Source organism: Oryza sativa, chromosome 1 (genome assembly GCF_034140825.1).
Source record: "Oryza sativa Japonica Group chromosome 1, ASM3414082v1".
Lineage (NCBI taxonomy): Eukaryota > Viridiplantae > Streptophyta > Magnoliopsida > Poales > Poaceae > Oryza > Oryza sativa.
The window spans coordinates 40,649,677-40,669,764 of NC_089035.1; the positions used below are offsets into that span (position 1 = coordinate 40,649,677).

A 20,088-nucleotide genomic window follows, 5' to 3' on the forward strand; every position below is an offset into this window, starting at 1 on the left:
GGAAAGTGATGATTTGTTTGGATGGTTGCTAATGCTCCCTGCCTTACCAGGAGATTTTTGGTGTTACTCCACTGTTAAACGTTTGCTAGTACTCCTAAGATGGAGTACCGATCAACTGTTCACTTGGTTGTCAAATCTCAGATAAGTGAATTTGTTATAATGCAACTACTCGGATAATCTCCGAGAATCTTAATGGTCGCAATATTTTTAATGGTAAACTTAGGGTTACCTAAAATTTAGGCTGAGTTTATTTGTTCATTTTTCCAACTCACATTTTTCATTTTTCATACGCACGCTTTTCAAACTATTGGACGGTATGTTTTTTTTAAAAAAATCTATATGAATATTGCTTTAAAAATATTATTCTATTTTTTCAGTTTTTTACTAATTCTTAATTAATTATTTGTTAATAAACCCACCTCTCGAATATAGCATTACTCTTTGCTTTTAACTCCACCAAACATCCCTTAAAAAAACTCCACCAAACATGATCACAAAATGTACTACTCTCTCCGTCCTAAAATATAGATTTTGGATGAACGAGACACTACTATAAATTTGGACAAAACTCTTTGTCCTGATTCACAATAATAATATGTGTTCATTCACTTAAAGTCACTTAAACTTATATTCTGGGACATAGGGAGTACATCGATAAGATTTTCTTGTGTACGTGTGCAGCTGAAGTGGCTGAATTATATAACATTGCGTTTTGGACTTTGACTATATTTTATGCCTTCAGAACGAACAAAAGCTTATATCACGCTGTTTTAATAATTTCCCACAAAAAAATTCGTGTATGTTGTTACATACTCCATGACTTTAGTATAATAGTAGTATTAAATTCCTTTTTTTCCTTTCGAATAAATCATACTTACTACCTCCACCCTAAAATAATCTTAATTCTAAATTGTTTAGCATATATTAAGGTTTAAGATAAAAAACTAGGATGTCACTCAGAGTAGTTAGTAGGACATAAGGAGTAGGTAAGAGTAAAAGGGTAATTGAGGATAAAATAGAAATAAATTTGAATGATACTACCTCCGTCCCAAAATAATTGTATTTCTAGGATTCAAAATTTGTCCAAAAAATTATAATTCTAGAGTATTAATTGCCCCATCAATCATCTCTCATTAAAATTTCTCCCTATTTTACCCTCAACCATCTTCCCACTCTCACATAAACACCATTTAACGAGGGCCACCATAGTCTTTCTTCTCAAATCTTAATATATGCTAAACAATATAAATTTACAACTATTTTGGGACTTAGATAGTAAGTGATTGATGTGACAATTAATACTTTATTATGACAATTATTTTGAAATAAATTTAAATTAAAAAATTATTATGGAACGAAGACATTACTAGTAGTACAGAAACAAAACAAAAACCCATACCATAAACCCTCGCAGACAAACATTTCCCCTTTCTTCCCTAGATACTCCCCCAGGCCCCAACTCCAGTCCACTCCGAGTTGAATCCCAGAAGCAAACTCGAAAAGAGCCAAAAGAGCCAGACGAGAAAAAAAAGCACAAAGCATTTTCTTCCTCAAGACCCCCACAGGCCACACAACACCGCCTCTCTCTCTCTCTCTCTCTCTCTCGTCGCCCACCTGCTGCTCCTCACGTCTCCCTCGTGCCCGCCCCCTGACAAACTCACGAACCCCAGCAGCAGGAGCACGGCGCCGCCGCCCGCTCGCCGCCGGCGAGACCACGCCGTCGTACCCATCCAGCCGAGCGAGCAGGTCAGATCCCCACGTCCTCCCCTCGTCTCCATGTTTGGTTTGTTTTCTGTCCTCCTCCCTTCCACCACGCACTGAGCCGAGCCGCTGATCGTGTGCTTGCGCGTTGCCCAGCCCGTCGTCTCGCGGAGGAGCGCGCGGCGCCTTCGACGACGCGACGATCCCCGGCGACGAGCATCGCGAGTAAGTAAGCAGCATGCGTCGGTCCTCTCCTCCCTTCCCTTCCATGTTCTGTTCGGGTGATGTTTTTTTTTTCAGTGTTCATTGCCAGATTGCTTCTTCTCTCTCTAATTAGTCTCTAATCTGTTCTGAAGAGATTACTCTCGTGTTGTTAAATCTCACACAATGTGTGTGGGCTTCTGCTCAAGGTATCACCTTGCAATGCATCGATGGATCGTCTTCCAGTTCATCTTGTTTGCTACTCCAGCTCATACTTTTCCTGGATAGATTGGGTGTTCCTTTTTCTGTGACCTCCGGAATTCCGGGCCCCGTGGGCTCAATCCCGCCGTGCTGTCTCGGGCTACCCACCCCGCTGGTGATCGCCTCTTTTGCAGCACTAGAGTTATGGCTCACTGCTCTTTGGTTAGTTCTGCTACTAGTGCAGTGCTACTGGTTTGATAAATGCAGCTTCTGACAATTTAATAATAGGAGTAACTGTACTTGGTTGGTCAGTCTCCACACGACCCCCATAAACTAATCACAACCCAAATGATGGTCCAAATCCTAGGGAGAGAATCAGAGAACCACAGAAACATCCACCTTCTCAACTCTGTTCCAAAGTCACAGTACTACTATCTCACTGGAGCAAAGATTCTTGCAAAATAATAAAAAAAGTTACTCTAACCCTCATCTCCTCTTTGCATTTCCGCCTCGTCTTTTCCGCCTCGTCTTTTCGCTTATGCTTATATTTATCAGCTAAAATTTGAAACTAATTTTGAGGTTTTTTCATCGAAGTTTATTTTTCAGCCTTTGCTTTTAGATCGCTAAGAACACACGAATAAAAGTTTTATTCACAAATTACTTTTCGTTTGTAAATACGACGGCTCCGTGAGATTAGCTCTAAGCTTGGGTATACACTACTAGTATCAAGCAAGAAATGCCTGTGGATTTTATCAGTTAGACCCCTGGAAATGTCGAGCCTTTGCAGCAATCGCCGTTCATGGTGGTCCAGTTCCTCCCCTGCCTCCCGGCAGCGTGTTTGTACTGTGGAGTAAAACAGCACAGTAAACTGGTAAGGACTAGAGAGGCCAGGAGTTCAGAGAGCCTGGGCAGAGGCTTCAGAGATTCCTGTGAGCGTGAGGCATGATTTGATGCGTGCTTGTCTTCATTTATCTACAGCGGTGTGGTACTGTAGTGTAGTGTAGGCACTACTCCAGTAGGAGTAGTGTTCAGCTCAGCTTGCGTATGGGTACGTGACCACTTGCTGGCTCATGTAGGTGAAGCGAGGTTCTGGACAAGGGGATGTGTGTGGGAGTAGCCTTTCTTGTGCCTCTGGGTAGTGTGTCTTCCTGTGCCTGTCTTTATGATGTTTGGTTGATTTTGTTTCATCCGATTTGATATAAAGCTGTACTCCTAGCACGTACTGTACTGTAGTGCCTTTTCCTACCTTTTCTTGTGCTTGTGATGGATCGTGGATGGATGTTTCATGGGCTTCTTGATCCTATCTCCAGGTTTTTAGGCTTTACGATGAGTGGTTTGCGTAACTTCTGCTTTTATTCTTGCTGATCAGAGAGCAGTTCCTGGTTTTTGTTATGATGGTGTTGTTTCTTTTGGGGGCTAAGACCAAGATAATAGTATTAGTATATCCTTGTGGAGTTGTTGGAGCTATAGTGGCAACTGCCAAACACAGCCCAACCAGCATTGCTTCGAGTCCTTCCACTAGATGTTGATTCAAGTAGGATAGGTTTGCTTGTTTCATGTTCTTGTACATTTGAGCTGACAATCGCATGAAAGCTGAGTGTTCCTGTTCTTTTCTAATTGTTCAGGATGCATTTCTGAGAGGGCGTAATGGTTCAGACTGCAGAAGGTAATGAAATTGAAGTTCTTCCTTTGTGCTGAATGTTCGTAGAGCTTACAGTAGTGCACCTGGCATGAATTACATGAATCTTGCATTTCCTCTTGCTCATTTGAGAGAAGTGGTATCAACTCTAACGAATTCTTTGCGTCAAAAAAAAAAAACTCTAACGAATTCATTTCATGAAAAAAAAGTTCTCTACTCTTTGATTATTTTCCATCTGATCTTTGTATAATGACATAGCATTAACCTTTTTCCAGGATGTGTATTGCACAGTTTTATCTGTCAGTCATCTATATCCTACTTGAAGTTACAAGGCTACATCTTATAAGGTATTCATATACAACTACTTACTGTATTCTATGGTAATTGCCTTCTTCTTAGAGTAGATGATACTGTTACAGAATTCTCCTGTGTATTATTGGAAATTACCGACTGTTCCTGTCTTCTTTCCTTGCCCAACTTCAACTTGGTAGACAGTTTGTATCTATAGTTCGGCCATTACATGTTCAAGTTTTAAAACCAAGAGATTCAAGGTATAAACATAATTTCCCTACTACTAAGGAAGTCACTGTTATTGTGATTGCCATTATGTCTCATTGTTGGTGCTTTGGAGGCATAGACAAGTTTTAAAAATCTACGTTTGTCAAATCTTCTAATCTGTTGCAGGATATAAAGCAGCAATTTGGCCTTGACATCTATCCTGGCATAAAACAAACAAAACCTGATTGCCACTTTTGGGTGAAATTATCTTTAGTTCTGCAGAGTAGTAATGTATCATTTGTTGACTAATTACAGTAAACGTAATTGAATAATTTCCAGACTTGGTGATATGTGGTTCTTTTGCAGCTACTGACATGGTTAACCTCTTCATGCAGATAATTGTTACAGTCCCAAAAAGAATAACGTGGAAATGGTATCCAATAGTTTCTGGCTTTTCATCCTGCTAGTGAGCTTCATCCCCATTTCTGCTTGGGCAGAATCACGTGATATAAGTACTCTGTTCACTCTGAGGGATTCAATCACCGAAGGAAAAGGCTTTCTCCGTAACTGGTTTGATTCGGAAACTCCCCCATGCAGCTGGTCAGGCATAACTTGCATAGGACATAATGTTGTGGCGATTGATTTGTCCTCTGTTCCACTCTATGCTCCGTTTCCATTATGCATTGGGGCATTCCAGTCACTTGTTCGGCTCAACTTCAGTGGATGTGGGTTTTCCGGAGAGCTTCCGGAAGCTTTGGGAAATTTGCAGAATCTCCAGTACCTAGACTTGAGCAATAACGAGCTTACTGGGCCAATACCTATCTCACTATATAACCTGAAGATGCTGAAGGAAATGGTGCTTGACTACAACTCCTTGTCAGGACAACTTAGTCCTGCTATTGCTCAGCTGCAGCACCTTACTAAGCTATCTATATCCATGAATTCCATCTCCGGAAGCCTTCCACCAGATCTGGGCAGCCTGAAGAACCTGGAGTTGTTGGACATTAAGATGAACACATTCAATGGATCTATACCAGCAACTTTTGGGAACCTGTCTTGTCTCTTGCACTTTGATGCTAGCCAGAATAACCTAACTGGATCAATATTCCCTGGAATAACCTCGTTGACAAACCTATTGACACTTGATCTATCATCAAACAGTTTTGAGGGAACAATTCCTAGGGAGATTGGTCAACTGGAAAATCTGGAATTACTGATTCTAGGAAAGAATGATCTCACTGGAAGGATTCCACAAGAGATTGGTAGTCTGAAGCAGCTTAAGTTACTTCATCTCGAGGAATGTCAGTTCACAGGCAAAATACCTTGGTCAATCAGTGGACTCAGCAGCTTGACAGAACTTGACATATCAGATAACAACTTTGACGCTGAGCTCCCATCATCCATGGGTGAGCTTGGCAATCTAACACAGCTGATTGCAAAGAATGCTGGGCTCAGTGGGAACATGCCAAAAGAACTTGGGAATTGCAAGAAGCTTACTGTTATAAACCTGTCATTCAATGCCCTTATTGGACCTATTCCTGAAGAATTTGCAGATTTAGAGGCTATTGTCTCATTTTTTGTGGAAGGAAATAAACTATCGGGTCGTGTCCCAGATTGGATTCAGAAATGGAAAAATGCAAGGTCCATCAGGTTGGGACAGAACAAATTCAGTGGACCTTTGCCAGTGCTGCCATTGCAGCATCTGCTAAGTTTCGCTGCAGAATCCAACCTTCTCTCAGGTTCTATACCTTCTCACATATGCCAAGCCAACTCCTTGCATTCACTCTTATTGCATCATAACAATCTGACTGGGACTATTGATGAGGCATTTAAAGGGTGCACGAACCTCACTGAATTGAACTTGTTAGACAACCATATTCATGGGGAGGTACCAGGATATTTAGCAGAATTACCCCTGGTTACTCTGGAGTTGTCACAAAACAAATTCGCAGGGATGTTACCTGCGGAGCTGTGGGAGTCAAAAACCCTTCTAGAGATATCTCTCAGTAACAATGAAATTACCGGCCCAATACCTGAGAGTATTGGTAAACTCTCTGTATTGCAAAGGTTGCATATAGACAATAACTTACTCGAAGGGCCTATCCCTCAGTCTGTTGGTGATCTAAGGAATCTGACCAATCTATCCCTGCGTGGCAATAGGTTATCTGGGATCATTCCACTAGCACTTTTCAACTGCAGAAAACTTGCCACGCTGGACTTGAGCTATAACAATCTGACTGGGAACATTCCAAGTGCCATATCTCACTTGACATTGCTTGATAGCTTGATTTTGTCTTCCAACCAGCTGTCTGGTTCTATCCCTGCTGAGATTTGCGTGGGATTTGAGAATGAGGCTCACCCTGACTCAGAGTTTCTTCAGCACCATGGTCTTCTTGATCTGTCATACAACCAATTGACTGGTCAGATCCCAACATCTATAAAGAACTGTGCAATGGTGATGGTGCTCAACCTCCAAGGCAATTTGCTGAATGGCACCATTCCTGTGGAGCTTGGCGAGCTAACAAATCTTACATCCATTAACTTGTCATTTAATGAATTTGTTGGACCAATGCTTCCATGGTCTGGACCTTTGGTTCAATTGCAAGGCCTTATTCTGTCCAATAACCACCTAGATGGCTCCATTCCTGCTAAGATAGGCCAAATCCTTCCCAAAATTGCAGTGCTAGACTTGTCAAGCAATGCACTCACTGGCACTCTACCACAGTCTTTGCTCTGCAACAATTACCTAAACCATCTGGATGTCAGCAACAACCACCTATCTGGGCATATCCAGTTCTCTTGCCCCGATGGCAAAGAATACTCAAGTACACTGCTCTTCTTCAATTCAAGCAGCAACCATTTCTCAGGGAGCCTAGATGAGTCTATCTCGAACTTCACACAATTGTCTACTCTTGATATCCACAACAATAGCCTCACTGGAAGGTTGCCTTCAGCACTTTCTGATCTCAGTTCTTTGAATTATCTTGATCTGTCGAGCAACAATCTCTATGGTGCCATACCCTGTGGAATCTGCAATATATTTGGCCTCTCATTTGCCAACTTCTCAGGTAACTATATTGACATGTACAGCTTGGCAGATTGTGCTGCAGGAGGCATTTGTTCTACTAATGGTACTGATCATAAAGCATTGCATCCATATCATCGGGTTCGAAGGGCAATTACCATCTGTGCCTTTACATTCGTCATCATCATTGTTTTAGTGCTTCTGGCTGTTTATCTGAGACGGAAGCTGGTTAGAAGCAGGCCTTTGGCTTTTGAATCTGCCAGTAAGGCCAAGGCTACAGTTGAGCCTACCTCAACTGATGAACTGCTAGGAAAGAAGTCAAGGGAACCTCTGAGTATCAATCTTGCAACATTTGAGCATGCACTTCTGAGGGTCACCGCGGATGATATTCTGAAAGCCACAGAAAACTTCAGTAAGGTGCACATAATAGGTGATGGTGGATTTGGCACTGTCTACAAGGCAGCGCTCCCTGAAGGCCGGAGAGTCGCGATCAAGAGGCTCCATGGTGGCCATCAGTTCCAAGGTGACCGTGAGTTTCTAGCTGAGATGGAGACAATTGGAAAGGTGAAACATCCAAACCTCGTCCCTCTACTTGGCTACTGTGTTTGTGGCGATGAACGATTCCTGATCTACGAGTACATGGAGAATGGGAGCCTCGAGATGTGGCTGAGAAACCGAGCAGATGCACTTGAAGCTCTTGGATGGCCGGACCGTCTCAAGATCTGCCTCGGTTCAGCCCGTGGGCTCGCCTTCCTGCATCATGGCTTTGTGCCCCATATCATCCACCGGGACATGAAGTCGAGCAACATTCTACTGGATGAGAACTTCGAGCCGAGGGTCTCTGACTTCGGCCTTGCAAGGATCATCAGTGCCTGTGAGACCCATGTCAGCACTGACATTGCCGGTACATTTGGATACATTCCTCCGGAGTATGGCCTCACAATGAAGTCCACCACGAAAGGCGACGTCTACAGCTTCGGCGTCGTCATGCTGGAGCTCCTCACCGGACGGCCACCTACAGGCCAGGAGGAGGTGCAAGGGGGTGGAAACCTCGTCGGCTGGGTGCGGTGGATGATCGCCCGCGGTAAGCAGAACGAGCTGTTCGATCCATGCTTGCCGGTTTCAAGCGTGTGGCGGGAGCAGATGGCGCGCGTGCTCGCCATCGCCCGGGACTGCACCGCCGACGAGCCGTTCAAGAGGCCGACAATGCTGGAGGTGGTGAAGGGGCTCAAGATGACCCACGGCATGGAATGTGGACCTCTGGTGGTGACCGTCTCCAGGGACATGTAATGCTCTCTGCTTGATCTTCCTGAAACTAATGTAGTAATAATGTAGTCAGTAGGGAGTAGGCTAATGGTAGTTAGGAGTAACTCGTAGCTATAGAGTAACCGAGCTATCTGGAGGCTGTAATGAGGGAAACTAGAGTTACTCATGTTCAGGCTGTAGTTGGAACTAGTATTAAGACCTTTTATCTTGTACTATTGTCACTGGTGGTTCCTGTGGCAATGTGAGTGCTTAATGTGCTGTCGTTTGAATAAAAGTACTGCTTGCCTGTTTCTAAGTGTTTCACATAAGTTTCAGTATTAACCACGCTATATTCTTCTGTTTTTACCATATTCTTCTGCAGTAATGCCGTCATATATATGAGTATTACATTGAGTTGCTGAGAATTACATGACTGCCTAATATTTCTCAAGTACGTAATTCAGATTTCAGTGGGTTTGAAGCTTTGGACACAACTAGTCCCATCCTGTAGAAAAACATTGCAAAAATGCAAATTTTACTTGCGGAGTTGCCATGGTTGCCATCGAGATCAATTGTCGATCTCGCAAGGGCATCATGAATGCCGAGGCGATGGGTTGGTCACTAGGTGAAAACCAATTCGATTTGAAGAAAAAACATAAATATTTTTATATGGTCCTTTGAAATAAACGATTGAAAACTATTGAATCCTATGAAATTCCTAAGAAATATCTCAATTCATACAAGTTTTATAGGGTTTTTAAAGTGAGGTCTAACCTCATGAGTCATGAAAAGTTTCCTATGAGGCTATCTCTCATCTAACTTCTGCCCTAATTAGTTACTCACTCACTCGCCGCCATTGCTTGCGTATGCGGCGCGAGGCCTCCGAGCACCCGATCCGGAAGCCTCCGTGCCACTGCCGTCACATCGCGCCGAGCTGCACCGGCAGTGGCGGCGCCGGTGAGGAGACGCTCCTGCTGGCTGCGGCGGCGCTTCACGGTGCATACGGGCGGCGCCCGGCGGCAAAATGGAACGAACGGACGAGGAATCGCTTGTTCAGTTCAGGCTGTGCCCATATACAGGCCTCAAAAAGGCCCAGCAACTAACTCGGCCCAGCAGGCGACTTCCAGATTAGGCCCATTTGTCAACCAGCGACAGCGAGTCACCCAGTCACCCTGCTGTCAAAGCAGCTGCTGCTGTCTGCTTGCATTTTGTCTGCTGATGGGTAGAGTACGTACTACTTCATCAGGGTACACCCACTCTGTAATTAGTACTACTAGTAGTATCTCAAATTAACAGCGTGCAGACAATGACATGCTAACAGAGTAGCAGTTAGTACTACATCATAAACCACTGTATACTACTGCCATCTAAAAAAGACTGAAATACACATGGATGATGAAGCTCCAGAGAGGCCAGACCGTCTAACAGAAAGTCGGTCTAACAAAAATGTGAAGGCATATGTTACTTAGGCTTTTCACCAACAAAAGTTAGATTAACTTTTCGATACTCGTGGCACGCTTTTCAAACTGCTAAACGATGTGTTTCGTGTGAAAACTTTCTATATGAAAGTTGTTCTAAAATATCATATTAATCAATTTTTCAAGTTTGTAATAATTAAAACTCAATTGATCACATGTTATTATCACCTCGTTTTACGTGAAACACTTAATATTTATCTTCATCTTCAGGAGATTCAAACACCACCTTACTCGCAATAGCAGAAGTTTAGGTGAAAAAAAAAAGAACCACACAATTATGTTCTCTCTCTCCTCTCGCTCTCTCTCTCTCTGCCCTTTGTTTTTTGGTTGTGTCAAACAGACAAGCAGCTGAGCTGATCAACATTAACCCACAAAACACATGGACGCACCACCTTTTCCTCCTCGCATCCATGTGCTATGGCGCGTCGCAAAAGCAGATGACACCGATCGACAGGGGAGTTGCAGGAGGAACTTGGGGGTAGCAAACAAACGCCCGTGCCAAGAACGCAAGAACAGGCAGCACGCAACGGGGCTTCAGCAAGAGACAAAAATTCCGTCGCGACTTGCTTGCCTGCGATCCTGCATGGTTGCCTACTATGCATGTCTCATACTCTCATGGTAACAAACAAAATCTTCCAGCTAGAGCTGGTTTTGATTAGCCATTTTAGCCCTTAGCCCAGCTGAGGCGGATACACTGTTCCTCTCACTTAAAAACACTAGACTTTGGGGTACTAAAAAAACGAGTGGTATCCGGACTCGCCTCTTCGAGAGGCCTCCGCTCGTGGACAACCTCACTCCGGGTCTTACCCACCCTCGAGTCCAATCTTAGGTGGGCGCTTAGGTATGCTGAGTGGGGTAAAAGAACTTGGAATCGTCGATCTCTCCCTTCGAAATTGAGATGAATCGATGTCGGTCGATGGTGTCGAATTCCAAAAACCAGCGACCCAGAGCGAGGTTGTCCACGAGCGGAGGCCCCTCGAAGAGGCGAGCCCGGATACCACTCTTTTTTTATACCCAAAAGTCTAGTGTTTTTAAGTGGGAGGGATTTTACCTTTCAGCTGGACCCAATGCAAGGAGGAAAAACAACACACCTTGTCAAAGAGAGAGGCAGAGTATTTTAGTCCTGGCATAACCTGATCATATTAAGAATCTTTGGCTTCTTCGAAGTTATTCAGATTATGATAATATGTAGCTATATACATGTAAAGTATAGAAAATGAATAGATGTCATAACTCACCTTGGAATCTTGAGTTCTTCCAAATTAGAAAGTGGTCTATAGGTGTTCTAGATTACAAACTAGAGTAATGTTTATGAATGACTTGATTAGCATAATGATCATGTCGCAAATTAAACAACAACATGAACCGATTCGTCAGATCAGATCAAATGTTGGGATCATCATGGTCATTAACATGAGTAGTACTAGTATGATTGAATTGAATCCGTGCAGCCATAAAGCCATTGCTCTTGCCTACCCTGCCGGCCCCTTGATTGGAGTATTAGATATACTAGCGTCCAGCACTTTCATTATCACTCCTCACAGGTCACACCTCCTGACCAAGAGTGACGTATCACAGCAAACGACGGCTCATCTGATTAAACACCATTGTCTTTGCTAACTAGGAGTACTTAACAACATACTACTAGTACTAACTGTCAGTGAGGGCCCGCTTGTCAGTGATTGTTTGCAAAGGAGTATGCTGCTAGCTGTTTGGTACGTGTAGCAGTTAATAGAGTAATAATACACTGTCCAGCAACCTACGGACAACCAGCCTCTGCAAAATTCACCAAGTAAAGTGCCACATTTTTCGGCCAATTAAGCCATTTTCGGCCTCCATGTTGGCCAATTTGGTACGTGTAGCAGCAAGTGAAGTAATATGCTGGCCATTGATTGGTCCCTCCCTGTTGGCACGGCCGGCCGGCCGGAAAGAGGAGGAAGAAGAAGATAAAGACGGCGAGTTCTAGTTGAGCCGTCCAAATCACGTGAACCCAAAAGAGGACACGAAGAGGAAGGAGTTGGCGAGCACAACAACACATGATCGATCCACGATGACGATGTAACAAGTACTCCTGAGTTCATCACCTTATAGAAAAACCACCAATGGCTGCATCTTGTTTTGGAGTGTGTAAATAATCTTGTTTGATACTACTCCATGTATCACATAATATAACAATTTACAATCGGATGGGATATTTCATAGTACAGAGAATCTGGATATCTAAATTGCTATATTATGGGACGGAGGGAGTAGTATTTGGATGTGTTGCAGCAGCGATCGGAGTCAAGAATATTGCCCCGTGGATTAGTAGGTTTGACACTGTGTCTGGTAGGAGAACGTTGTAATTGTCACCATAAAGGCAAATTCTGCTGTCTAGACAAACGCCGTGTCCGTGGTCCTTGACGAGGGGTGAGACATTGACACTGACTTCACATGCTAACGAATGTGAGTGCAGAACTGCGAGTCCGGAGGTACATGATTTTGTACTGGTGTAGTAAGGGGGTGTTTAGATGGGGCTAAAATTTTTTTAGCCCATGTCACATCAGATGTTTGAACGCTAATTTAGAGTATTAAATATAGACTAATAAAAAAACTAATTTTATAAATGAGAGCTAATCCACGAGATGAATTTTTTAAGCCTAATTAATCTATAATTATCAAATGTAGTAGCATCACATTGTCAAAATCATGGCGTAATTAGACTTACAAGATTCGTCTCGCGAATTAGTCCAATGTTATGAAATGAGTTTTGTAATTAATGAATGTTTAATACTCTAAATTAATGTATAAACATCCGATGTGACAGGGATGAAATAAGTCCCTGAAAACCAAACAGCCCGTAAATCTGTAAGAGCATGTTCGGCTTACTACATTTCTGCTACTACTAGTAGTATGATTTTGTCCGTGGATTGTCAGGCATTATCACCAGAGCGAATCAATCAATCCACCAGTAAAAATAAAACAGTCACGTTGATGTGTCGAGTATTGACCCTGTTGTGATTAACGCGATTGCTTAGGAAGAAATCAAGCCGATCGATCGGGAGTTGACTGTAGCAACTCGCGACCAATGAACTCGTCCTAATTAATGTAATCACATAATCCCCAAACTTAAGTATCTCACTATAGCTACTTCCTCCGTCCCATAATATAACAGCATATTAGAGCAGATACAATAACAAGCTATAAAACAGCTATAACATATTTTAAAGAGATAAAGGAAGTGAGAGAAGAGTAACGGGCTATAGATATTGTCGACGTTTGATGTCACGACTACGGTATTTGGACAGTATGGGGATCGTTGATGCTAGGATATACGCGAGACTGAGGTAAAAGAGACGGAGACAGGGATTTTTATACAGGTTCGGGTCCCTGAGCGGTCAGGTAATAGCCCTACATCCTGTTGGCCGGAGCCGATGTTTCTTTTTATTCACCATAATCACACCAATACAATATATGGGGTAGCCTATCTAACTGTTGTCGACATGACGGTCTGAAGGTCTGACTTGTAGTTGATAACAAGGTAGCCTTCCTCCTCGAATCCGTGTCCGGCGAGATCAGAGATAGCGCTTTCGTATCTTCTGACGGTATCCGGAGACACCGTACGGGAATAGCCATGCCTATCCCTGAAGTCGATATCCGGCGGCGTGTCTTGGCGTATGTAGGCTTGTATGTTGTGGCTTCTGGTGGGTGTATGTTGATTGTCATGGGTGTCTTCCATGGTGGTTCCTCTCCCCTGTCCTCCTAGGGGGGCTTGTATTTATACCCACAGGTGTCCTCTTGTTCGAGTAGAACTAGGGAAACCAATATGGATATAATCCGAGTAGTCCTTGTCGTTTCCATGTAGAACTCTGGTTGTCTTTCCTTATCCGGAACTCCCTCCTATATCCGTAGGTTGTTTCCGTATAGGACATGGTATGTGGTGGGTCCTGCCGAGATTTAGTCAACTACTATTAGGTATGTGGTATCCATAACCATGACAGATATGTAACCAGCTGCAGTGGGCTATAGTATTAAACTTGCTCTTGGTAGATGAAACATTTGTCTATATACGTATTACTTCATCCGTTTCACAATGCAAGTCTTTCTAGCATTGTCCATATTAATATAGATGTTAGCGAATCTAGAAATATATATGCGTTTAGATTCATTAACATCTATATGAATGTTGGCAATGCTAGAAAGTCTCAGGCCATTCCCAACCAATGACTAGGATGGTATCCATAACATTAAATAAGCTGCCACCTAAGATGAAAAATGATATGGCAAGTGAATAAATGAGGAAAGAGAAAGAAACCATGTTTTGCATAAGACATGGTTTCTACACAACATCCAAGGCATCATATGAGATAAGTAGCATTAAATCTAAGTATGGAATAGTGGTGCTTGCATTGGAAGAGTAGTGTCTAGTACTAATTTTTTTTTATGATGTGGAGTTTATAGAAACTATTAGTAGTGTTTTGGATTGGGAATGACCTTACAATATAAAAGAGAGGGAGTACTATTCATATCCCATTTAATACAGTCGCTATATCGGACGGAGGGAGTAGCTCAAGAGTGAATCCTACCGAAGATCCAAAATTAGTTGAGTCAATCACGACGAATGAGAAGAGGACACCCGCACCCCTCCTCGAAACGCGCAATCCGCGACCATATACGCATGGACGCCGTCGTCGTCGTCAGATCGGGCTCGAAACTCCAACCCGTGAACAGCCCCCCGAGCCTTTAATTAGTCCCCCGCGCCCAAAACGCATAAAACAACAGGGTAAACCGCAAAAATCGATCTCGCGTCGCGCACCGTAGAACGCGACGCATTTACGGCCGTCACATGGTACAACACACGCTGCGGGTACAATACACGCTTGGTGTGCCGCCCCTGCGTCGCGCACGCGCAGCGAGGAGGCTGCGTTAAGACGACCAGGCCACCACCACCCCCACTACCGGCTGCGCGTCGCGTACAGCGAAACGGGGCAAAAAATCCCGTAAAATTCACATGCGCGCGCGGCCGGCCACCGCAACCACCGAGACGGCCGCGACCGCGACGACGAGGAGGAGGAGAAAGCAATCGCGAATTGGCAAAAAGCAACGGGAGAAAAGGAACAAAAAGGATCCCCGGGAAAATGTTGGCTACGTACAACGGCACAAGGAAACAAACGGGAAAACAATCGGAGGAAAGAAAGAAAAAATCGCCCACGTCCCCACGCGCAGTTACATACACATGGGGAGACTCGGGGACGGTGGAAGAGACAACGCCCCGTGAGCCAGGCTAGCTCGCCGTGGTGGTCCCCGTGGCGGCGGCCTGCGCCGCCATGGCGAGCTCGAACTGCCGCATGGAGAACGCCGGCAGCGGCGGCTGCTGCTGGGACGGCGGCGGCGGCGGCGCCGGCGCCGGCAAGGCCGACGAGGTGGACGCGGCGGAGGCGGAGGAGGACGGCGGCGCGGCGCGGTTCCAGGAGCGGAGGCTGGTGGTGGTGTTGGTGCTGCCGTCCCAGCCGATGTGCGCCACGTGCTTTACGTCGGTGGGGAGGCCGATCACCATCTCCCGCTCCTCCTCCTCCTCCTCCTCGCCGTCGTCCTCGTACACGGCGAAGATCTGGGACAGGTTCTTGAACCCCCGGAGAAGCCTCGCCACCAGCGACTCCCCCTTGGGCTTGTTCTCCGCCGCGCCGCCGCCGCCCTCGCCGCCGCCGCCGCCGCCGCCTAGACACGCACACAGCATCACTAACACCAAACTCCTAAATCACCCCGCAAAAAAAAAAAAACAATCCACAAGATCGAGCAGAAGTGAAGAACAAACATCAAACAACGAACCTTGGGGCTTCTTGCCGCTCTTGCCGCCGTCGACGACGTCGACGCTGGAGCCATTGCGGCAGGTGGAGGAGAAGGGGATCACGATGAACCGGTCCATCCGCCGCTGCTCCTTGCCGCTACTACTCATGACTAGCTAGCTAGCCACTGCTAGCTAAGCTGATACGATCTTGGAATCGAATCAATGTCTGCTCCTCCTCCTCGCCGGCTGGAGCTAGCTGCTAGCTACCAATCAACCTAGCTCGTGGTTGACGAACTGATCTGCCTGCCTGCCTGGCTGACTCGCGGCGAGCCAGCCTTAATCGGAGGAGAAAGCTAGTGCAGTAGGTGCAAGAACGAACTGATTGGCAGGGTTTGGTATAGCAAACACGAGCAGCTAGCCACAGCCGAAAGAATACTGGTACTACCACTCCCACTACTACTATACTCCTACACTACGCCACTACTGCTGCTGCTGCAGGCTGCAGCTGTATTGGGTTGGTTGCTACAGCAAATGGATGTATTGGGGCTAATATCGATTGAGATGTGTGGGTGCATATGGCAAATTGTGGTGGTCTCGGTGGGGAGAAATGTGGGGGTAATGGATAGGAGGAAAGGAGAGTGGGTTGGGTTGGTGACCTCCTCCTCTTCTTCTCGTGTGTTGGGTTTGGTTTGGTTTAGTACCCACTCCGGCTCACTCTGGCTAGAGGGTACGGTATGTTTGGAGAGTTTGTGGCAACTAGTACAATTTCTCTTAAAATCAAAAGTTTTTCTAAACAGTTTAACTTTTTATTCATGTTTTGATAAACACTTTTAGAATCATTGAATTCTCATAAGCTATCTATCAATTAACTACTTGTTAGAATTTTAGGCTTTGCTCAAACTGAGGCAGAGAAAGAGATGGTAGCCAGCTGCTTCTACTCTTTCGGCGACAGCGCAGCAAATCGGCTCTGCGCCACGCTGCAGCAGGGACCGGGGGTAGTAGACTAGTAGTAGAGGAGAAGCGGCCAAAGTGCGTGGATGTGCAAGCGGCCGCAGCGGCGTGAATTCGCGTGGACCAATCGCACAACTGCTTCTCCCTGTCAGTGAGCCCGGCCTCTCCTCATAATCTCATTGGCTTGGTTTCTTCGCTCTCGTTGTGTTGGGTTGCTCTGGATCTTTTCATTGGGACATACGGTACGAGGGTATAGCCATTGGTGTGTACTAGCTTTGTACTGTCTTTTGCCTTGGGTCCTAAACTTTTTTTGGGCGCACGTACGTGTTACACTATTACACCGGTTGATCCATGTTCCGTTCCACGCTAACCAGCGAGGTGTACGCTACCTCCGGGGGGATTATTGGCAGTTGCCATCAATCTAGCGTACCAACGTACTACCTGTGCTGTACCAAACGCTAGAATCCCATCAATACCATACCATCGTAAACAAAGCTTTTAGGCAAATATATACTGATGTGTCCCAATATAACTGACTCAATCAGACCGTTGAGATTTTTCTTTTTTTGTTTTAACAGTAAGTTTATAGCATTGGTGATTCCAATTTCTTGTCACGAGTTCAGGGATGCTTTTTACTCACAAATTAGAGCCTTTGACACTAGCCCTTGTTTCCTTTTCTTTTTCCGGGGGCTTACAGATATTAGTTGTGCATGACATGATACTTTTTAGCATAAATAGATGTTTTTCATGCTTTGGTAGTCTACTATGAGTTTGGATATTAGTTACTACGACCTTTGTCCATTAACAGAACAGCTTTTAGCTACCAATGTGGATAGTGCATTTCTATATTAACAGCTAAACGTTGTTATATTTTAGGACAAATGTAGTAGTAAAAAACACGGTAAATAGATGAGACTAATACTATTGCTGGTCGAACTGAAATGCTTAGTGCATTTGAAACTTTCACGTTGGCCTCTAGATTTCGAGCTATTGTGATTTTCAATCGTCTAATATCTATCAAAACTCAAAACTCAAAAAGATGGTTAAGCAAGAGCCTACCTCTGCAGAAAGAGAATGGAGATGGTGCTCATAGAGGGGAAAGTTCAGTGGCTGAGAGAACAGCCCATTGGAAAAAGGAACTTCAGTGGCTGACTGGCTGGAGTTGTTTCTTGCAATCTCACATCAGTAACTGGTTCACCAAATTCAGCCCCAGGGTAAAGCTAAACACATACTAACAAACATAGAAGCGTACAACCATGACATTCAACACAGAACAGAACACATTATTTATGTCTGACAGTACAGCACAGTATAATCGAAAGTTTAGTTTAGATTTTAGCTGTGCTGAAAATTAAATCAAGGATGACAGCTGCTTAGGCACCCACAACGTAACACTTAGTGGAAATAGCCTTTTGTTCAGGCTAGGGTTGACATCTTTTCCGATGGTATTTTGCTGCTGATACTACTATCAGGGAAACCCATCGCATATTTCTCAATGGTCCTATAAAGCTAAGCACCATGTATGCAATTAGTGCCACCAATAATTCGAAGTCCTCCAGAAAACAGACAATGCCTGTTATCAAAACAGCAAACGCCGTGATCATGTAGAAGCTCTGCGAAGAACAAGTAACATGCAAAGTACAAGTCACCACTTTCCTCCAAGAAGAGAGAATCCGGGTGCAAACCAAATTACCAACTAGGCAACTAAACTCAATTATGAACTAAATTAGTACTCCCTCTGTTCCTAAATATTTGACGCCGTTGATTTTTTTAAACATGTTTGATCATTCGTTTTATTAAAAAAAAGTAATTATTAATTCTTTTTCTATCATTTGATTCATTGTTAAATATACTACTACTACTCAAGCTTTGAATAATATTCACAAAATTTTTTTCAATAAGATGAACGGTCAAACATGTTTAAAAATATCAACGGCGTCAAATATTTAGAGACAGAGAGAATATAAATTAATGAAGTAATTTGAGATTAGATGGAAGCAGCTGCAGCAGGCAACAACACTGCAGAGAGACGTGATCTTCCCGGCCGTTGCCGCCGGCTTGTTGGGCTTCATCTCCGTTCGATCGCTTACCTCGCCGGCCGCTTTTCTCCCTCCCAGCGCCGGAGCGGAGCCGCGACTCCTGATGTAACGAGCAGAGACAGGAACAGAGTCCGCGACCAATCCAAGCCTCCAAGCCCAGCAGCATAACCAGGCCGGCCTGCACAGCCAGCACGGCCCATGATTTAGTTTCACACATGGGCCAGCCGGGCGCCGGGCCATTTTGTAACGGACCACGACTAGTTTCGCACCGATCTCGCCGGGGGAAGAAGCGGCAGCGTAGAAAGCTGGCATTTGCAGCAGTTCTCAACCTGCCACCGTTTTTTTTATTACAATGTTGACACACACGCATCACTGCACACGTAGCACTATATTGATACCTAGCACATCCTGATCTTATTAAAATCCTGTTAAAAGTTCACATGCATATACGTAACATTCATCAGCACCAGGATCGAAATCATAGTGGGTGGATTCATGCATACACAACTTTACCACCACACGTCCACACCACACCACCAGTGCCTCCCTCAACATGCTACTTTTTTTTCCTGTTCAGCAACAGGAGATGCAGTAAAAGTTCAGAACATATGCGCCGGGTTGTTGTTTTTTTTTTTTGGTTTTGTTTTCAACGCCGATTATTTAACATTTAATGCCAAAAACATACAGTATTTTCCGTGGGGTAACAGCGTTCGTGTTGCACAAATCAATCGATCGATAAATTTTTCATAAATTTGTTTTCGAGGGAATTCAGAATCCCATTGAACCCCGATACAAGGCAAATCGCCGGCAACCAAATCAAGCACACAATCAGGAGCTTCATCCATGCCACAGTACTTTCAACAAATTCCAAAAGCTAATAAACTTTTGCAAGCTTCAGCAAATACACCCACGTAACTTCTATCAAACTCTGAACGGAAGCATTAATAACATTGGATGATAATAAAACAGAGTAACATAGCTCTAAATCCAGTTGGTAGAAGATTTTAGCTGCTGTTGGTCACTGGAAATTAAAAGAGCTCACCATTTCACCTGGCGCCCTATTTCTAAGGAGGGCACACCTAGGATAAAAAATTAAGATACTTAGGATAAAAAAATTAAGATAATTTTTGGGCACCTACTACACTATTATCAATAATTAAGGTTTTATTCAGACTAGGGTTGACATCTTCCCGTTTCCTGATGGTATTTTGCTGTTGATATGACAATCAGGGAATCCCATCGCATACTTCTCAATGGCGTGAGTCTTCAGAAATGGCACAATTAGCCACACCTCTATAATGCAGGGCTGCACTAATGCAATTAGCAACAGTGCCACCAATAAT

At 44.3% G+C, this 20,088-nt stretch overlaps 2 protein-coding genes across 5 annotated transcripts; one reads left to right on the top strand and one right to left on the bottom strand.

The window, feature by feature from the left end:
* Nucleotides 1–1,572: 1,572 nt before the first annotated feature.
* On the top strand, nucleotides 1,573–8,831 carry LOC4324355 (leucine-rich repeat receptor protein kinase MSP1-like). 3 transcript variants are annotated; one of them, XM_015766942.3, is made up of 5 exons: nucleotides 1,573–1,746; nucleotides 1,858–1,930; nucleotides 3,729–3,769; nucleotides 4,018–4,089; nucleotides 4,636–8,821. In XM_015766942.3, exon 5 carries the CDS (start codon nucleotides 4,671–4,673, stop codon nucleotides 8,553–8,555), a length of 3,885 nt encoding a protein of 1,294 aa, XP_015622428.1. In that variant the 5' UTR covers nucleotides 1,573–1,746; nucleotides 1,858–1,930; nucleotides 3,729–3,769; nucleotides 4,018–4,089; nucleotides 4,636–4,670; the 3' UTR covers nucleotides 8,556–8,821. The 3 variants fall into 3 exon arrangements, with proteins under 3 accessions (XP_015622428.1, NP_001415028.1, NP_001415029.1); NM_001428099.1 differs by having other exon boundaries at nucleotides 1,586–1,746; nucleotides 1,858–1,926; nucleotides 4,636–8,831; NM_001428100.1 differs by lacking the exons at nucleotides 1,573–1,746; nucleotides 1,858–1,930 and having other exon boundaries at nucleotides 3,379–3,769; nucleotides 4,636–8,831.
* Nucleotides 8,832–15,073: 6,242 nt separating this feature from the next.
* On the bottom strand, nucleotides 15,074–16,189 carry LOC4324356 (CRIB domain-containing protein RIC4). 2 transcript variants are annotated; one of them, XM_015776144.3, is made up of 2 exons: nucleotides 15,797–16,189; nucleotides 15,074–15,685 (listed from the first exon to the last, which is right to left on the bottom strand). In XM_015776144.3, exons 1-2 carry the CDS (start codon nucleotides 15,921–15,923, stop codon nucleotides 15,252–15,254), a joined length of 561 nt encoding a protein of 186 aa, XP_015631630.1. In that variant the 5' UTR covers nucleotides 15,924–16,189; the 3' UTR covers nucleotides 15,074–15,251. The 2 variants fall into 2 exon arrangements, with proteins under 2 accessions (XP_015631630.1, XP_015631623.1); XM_015776137.3 differs by having other exon boundaries at nucleotides 15,074–15,706.
* Nucleotides 16,190–20,088: the final 3,899 nt, after the last annotated feature.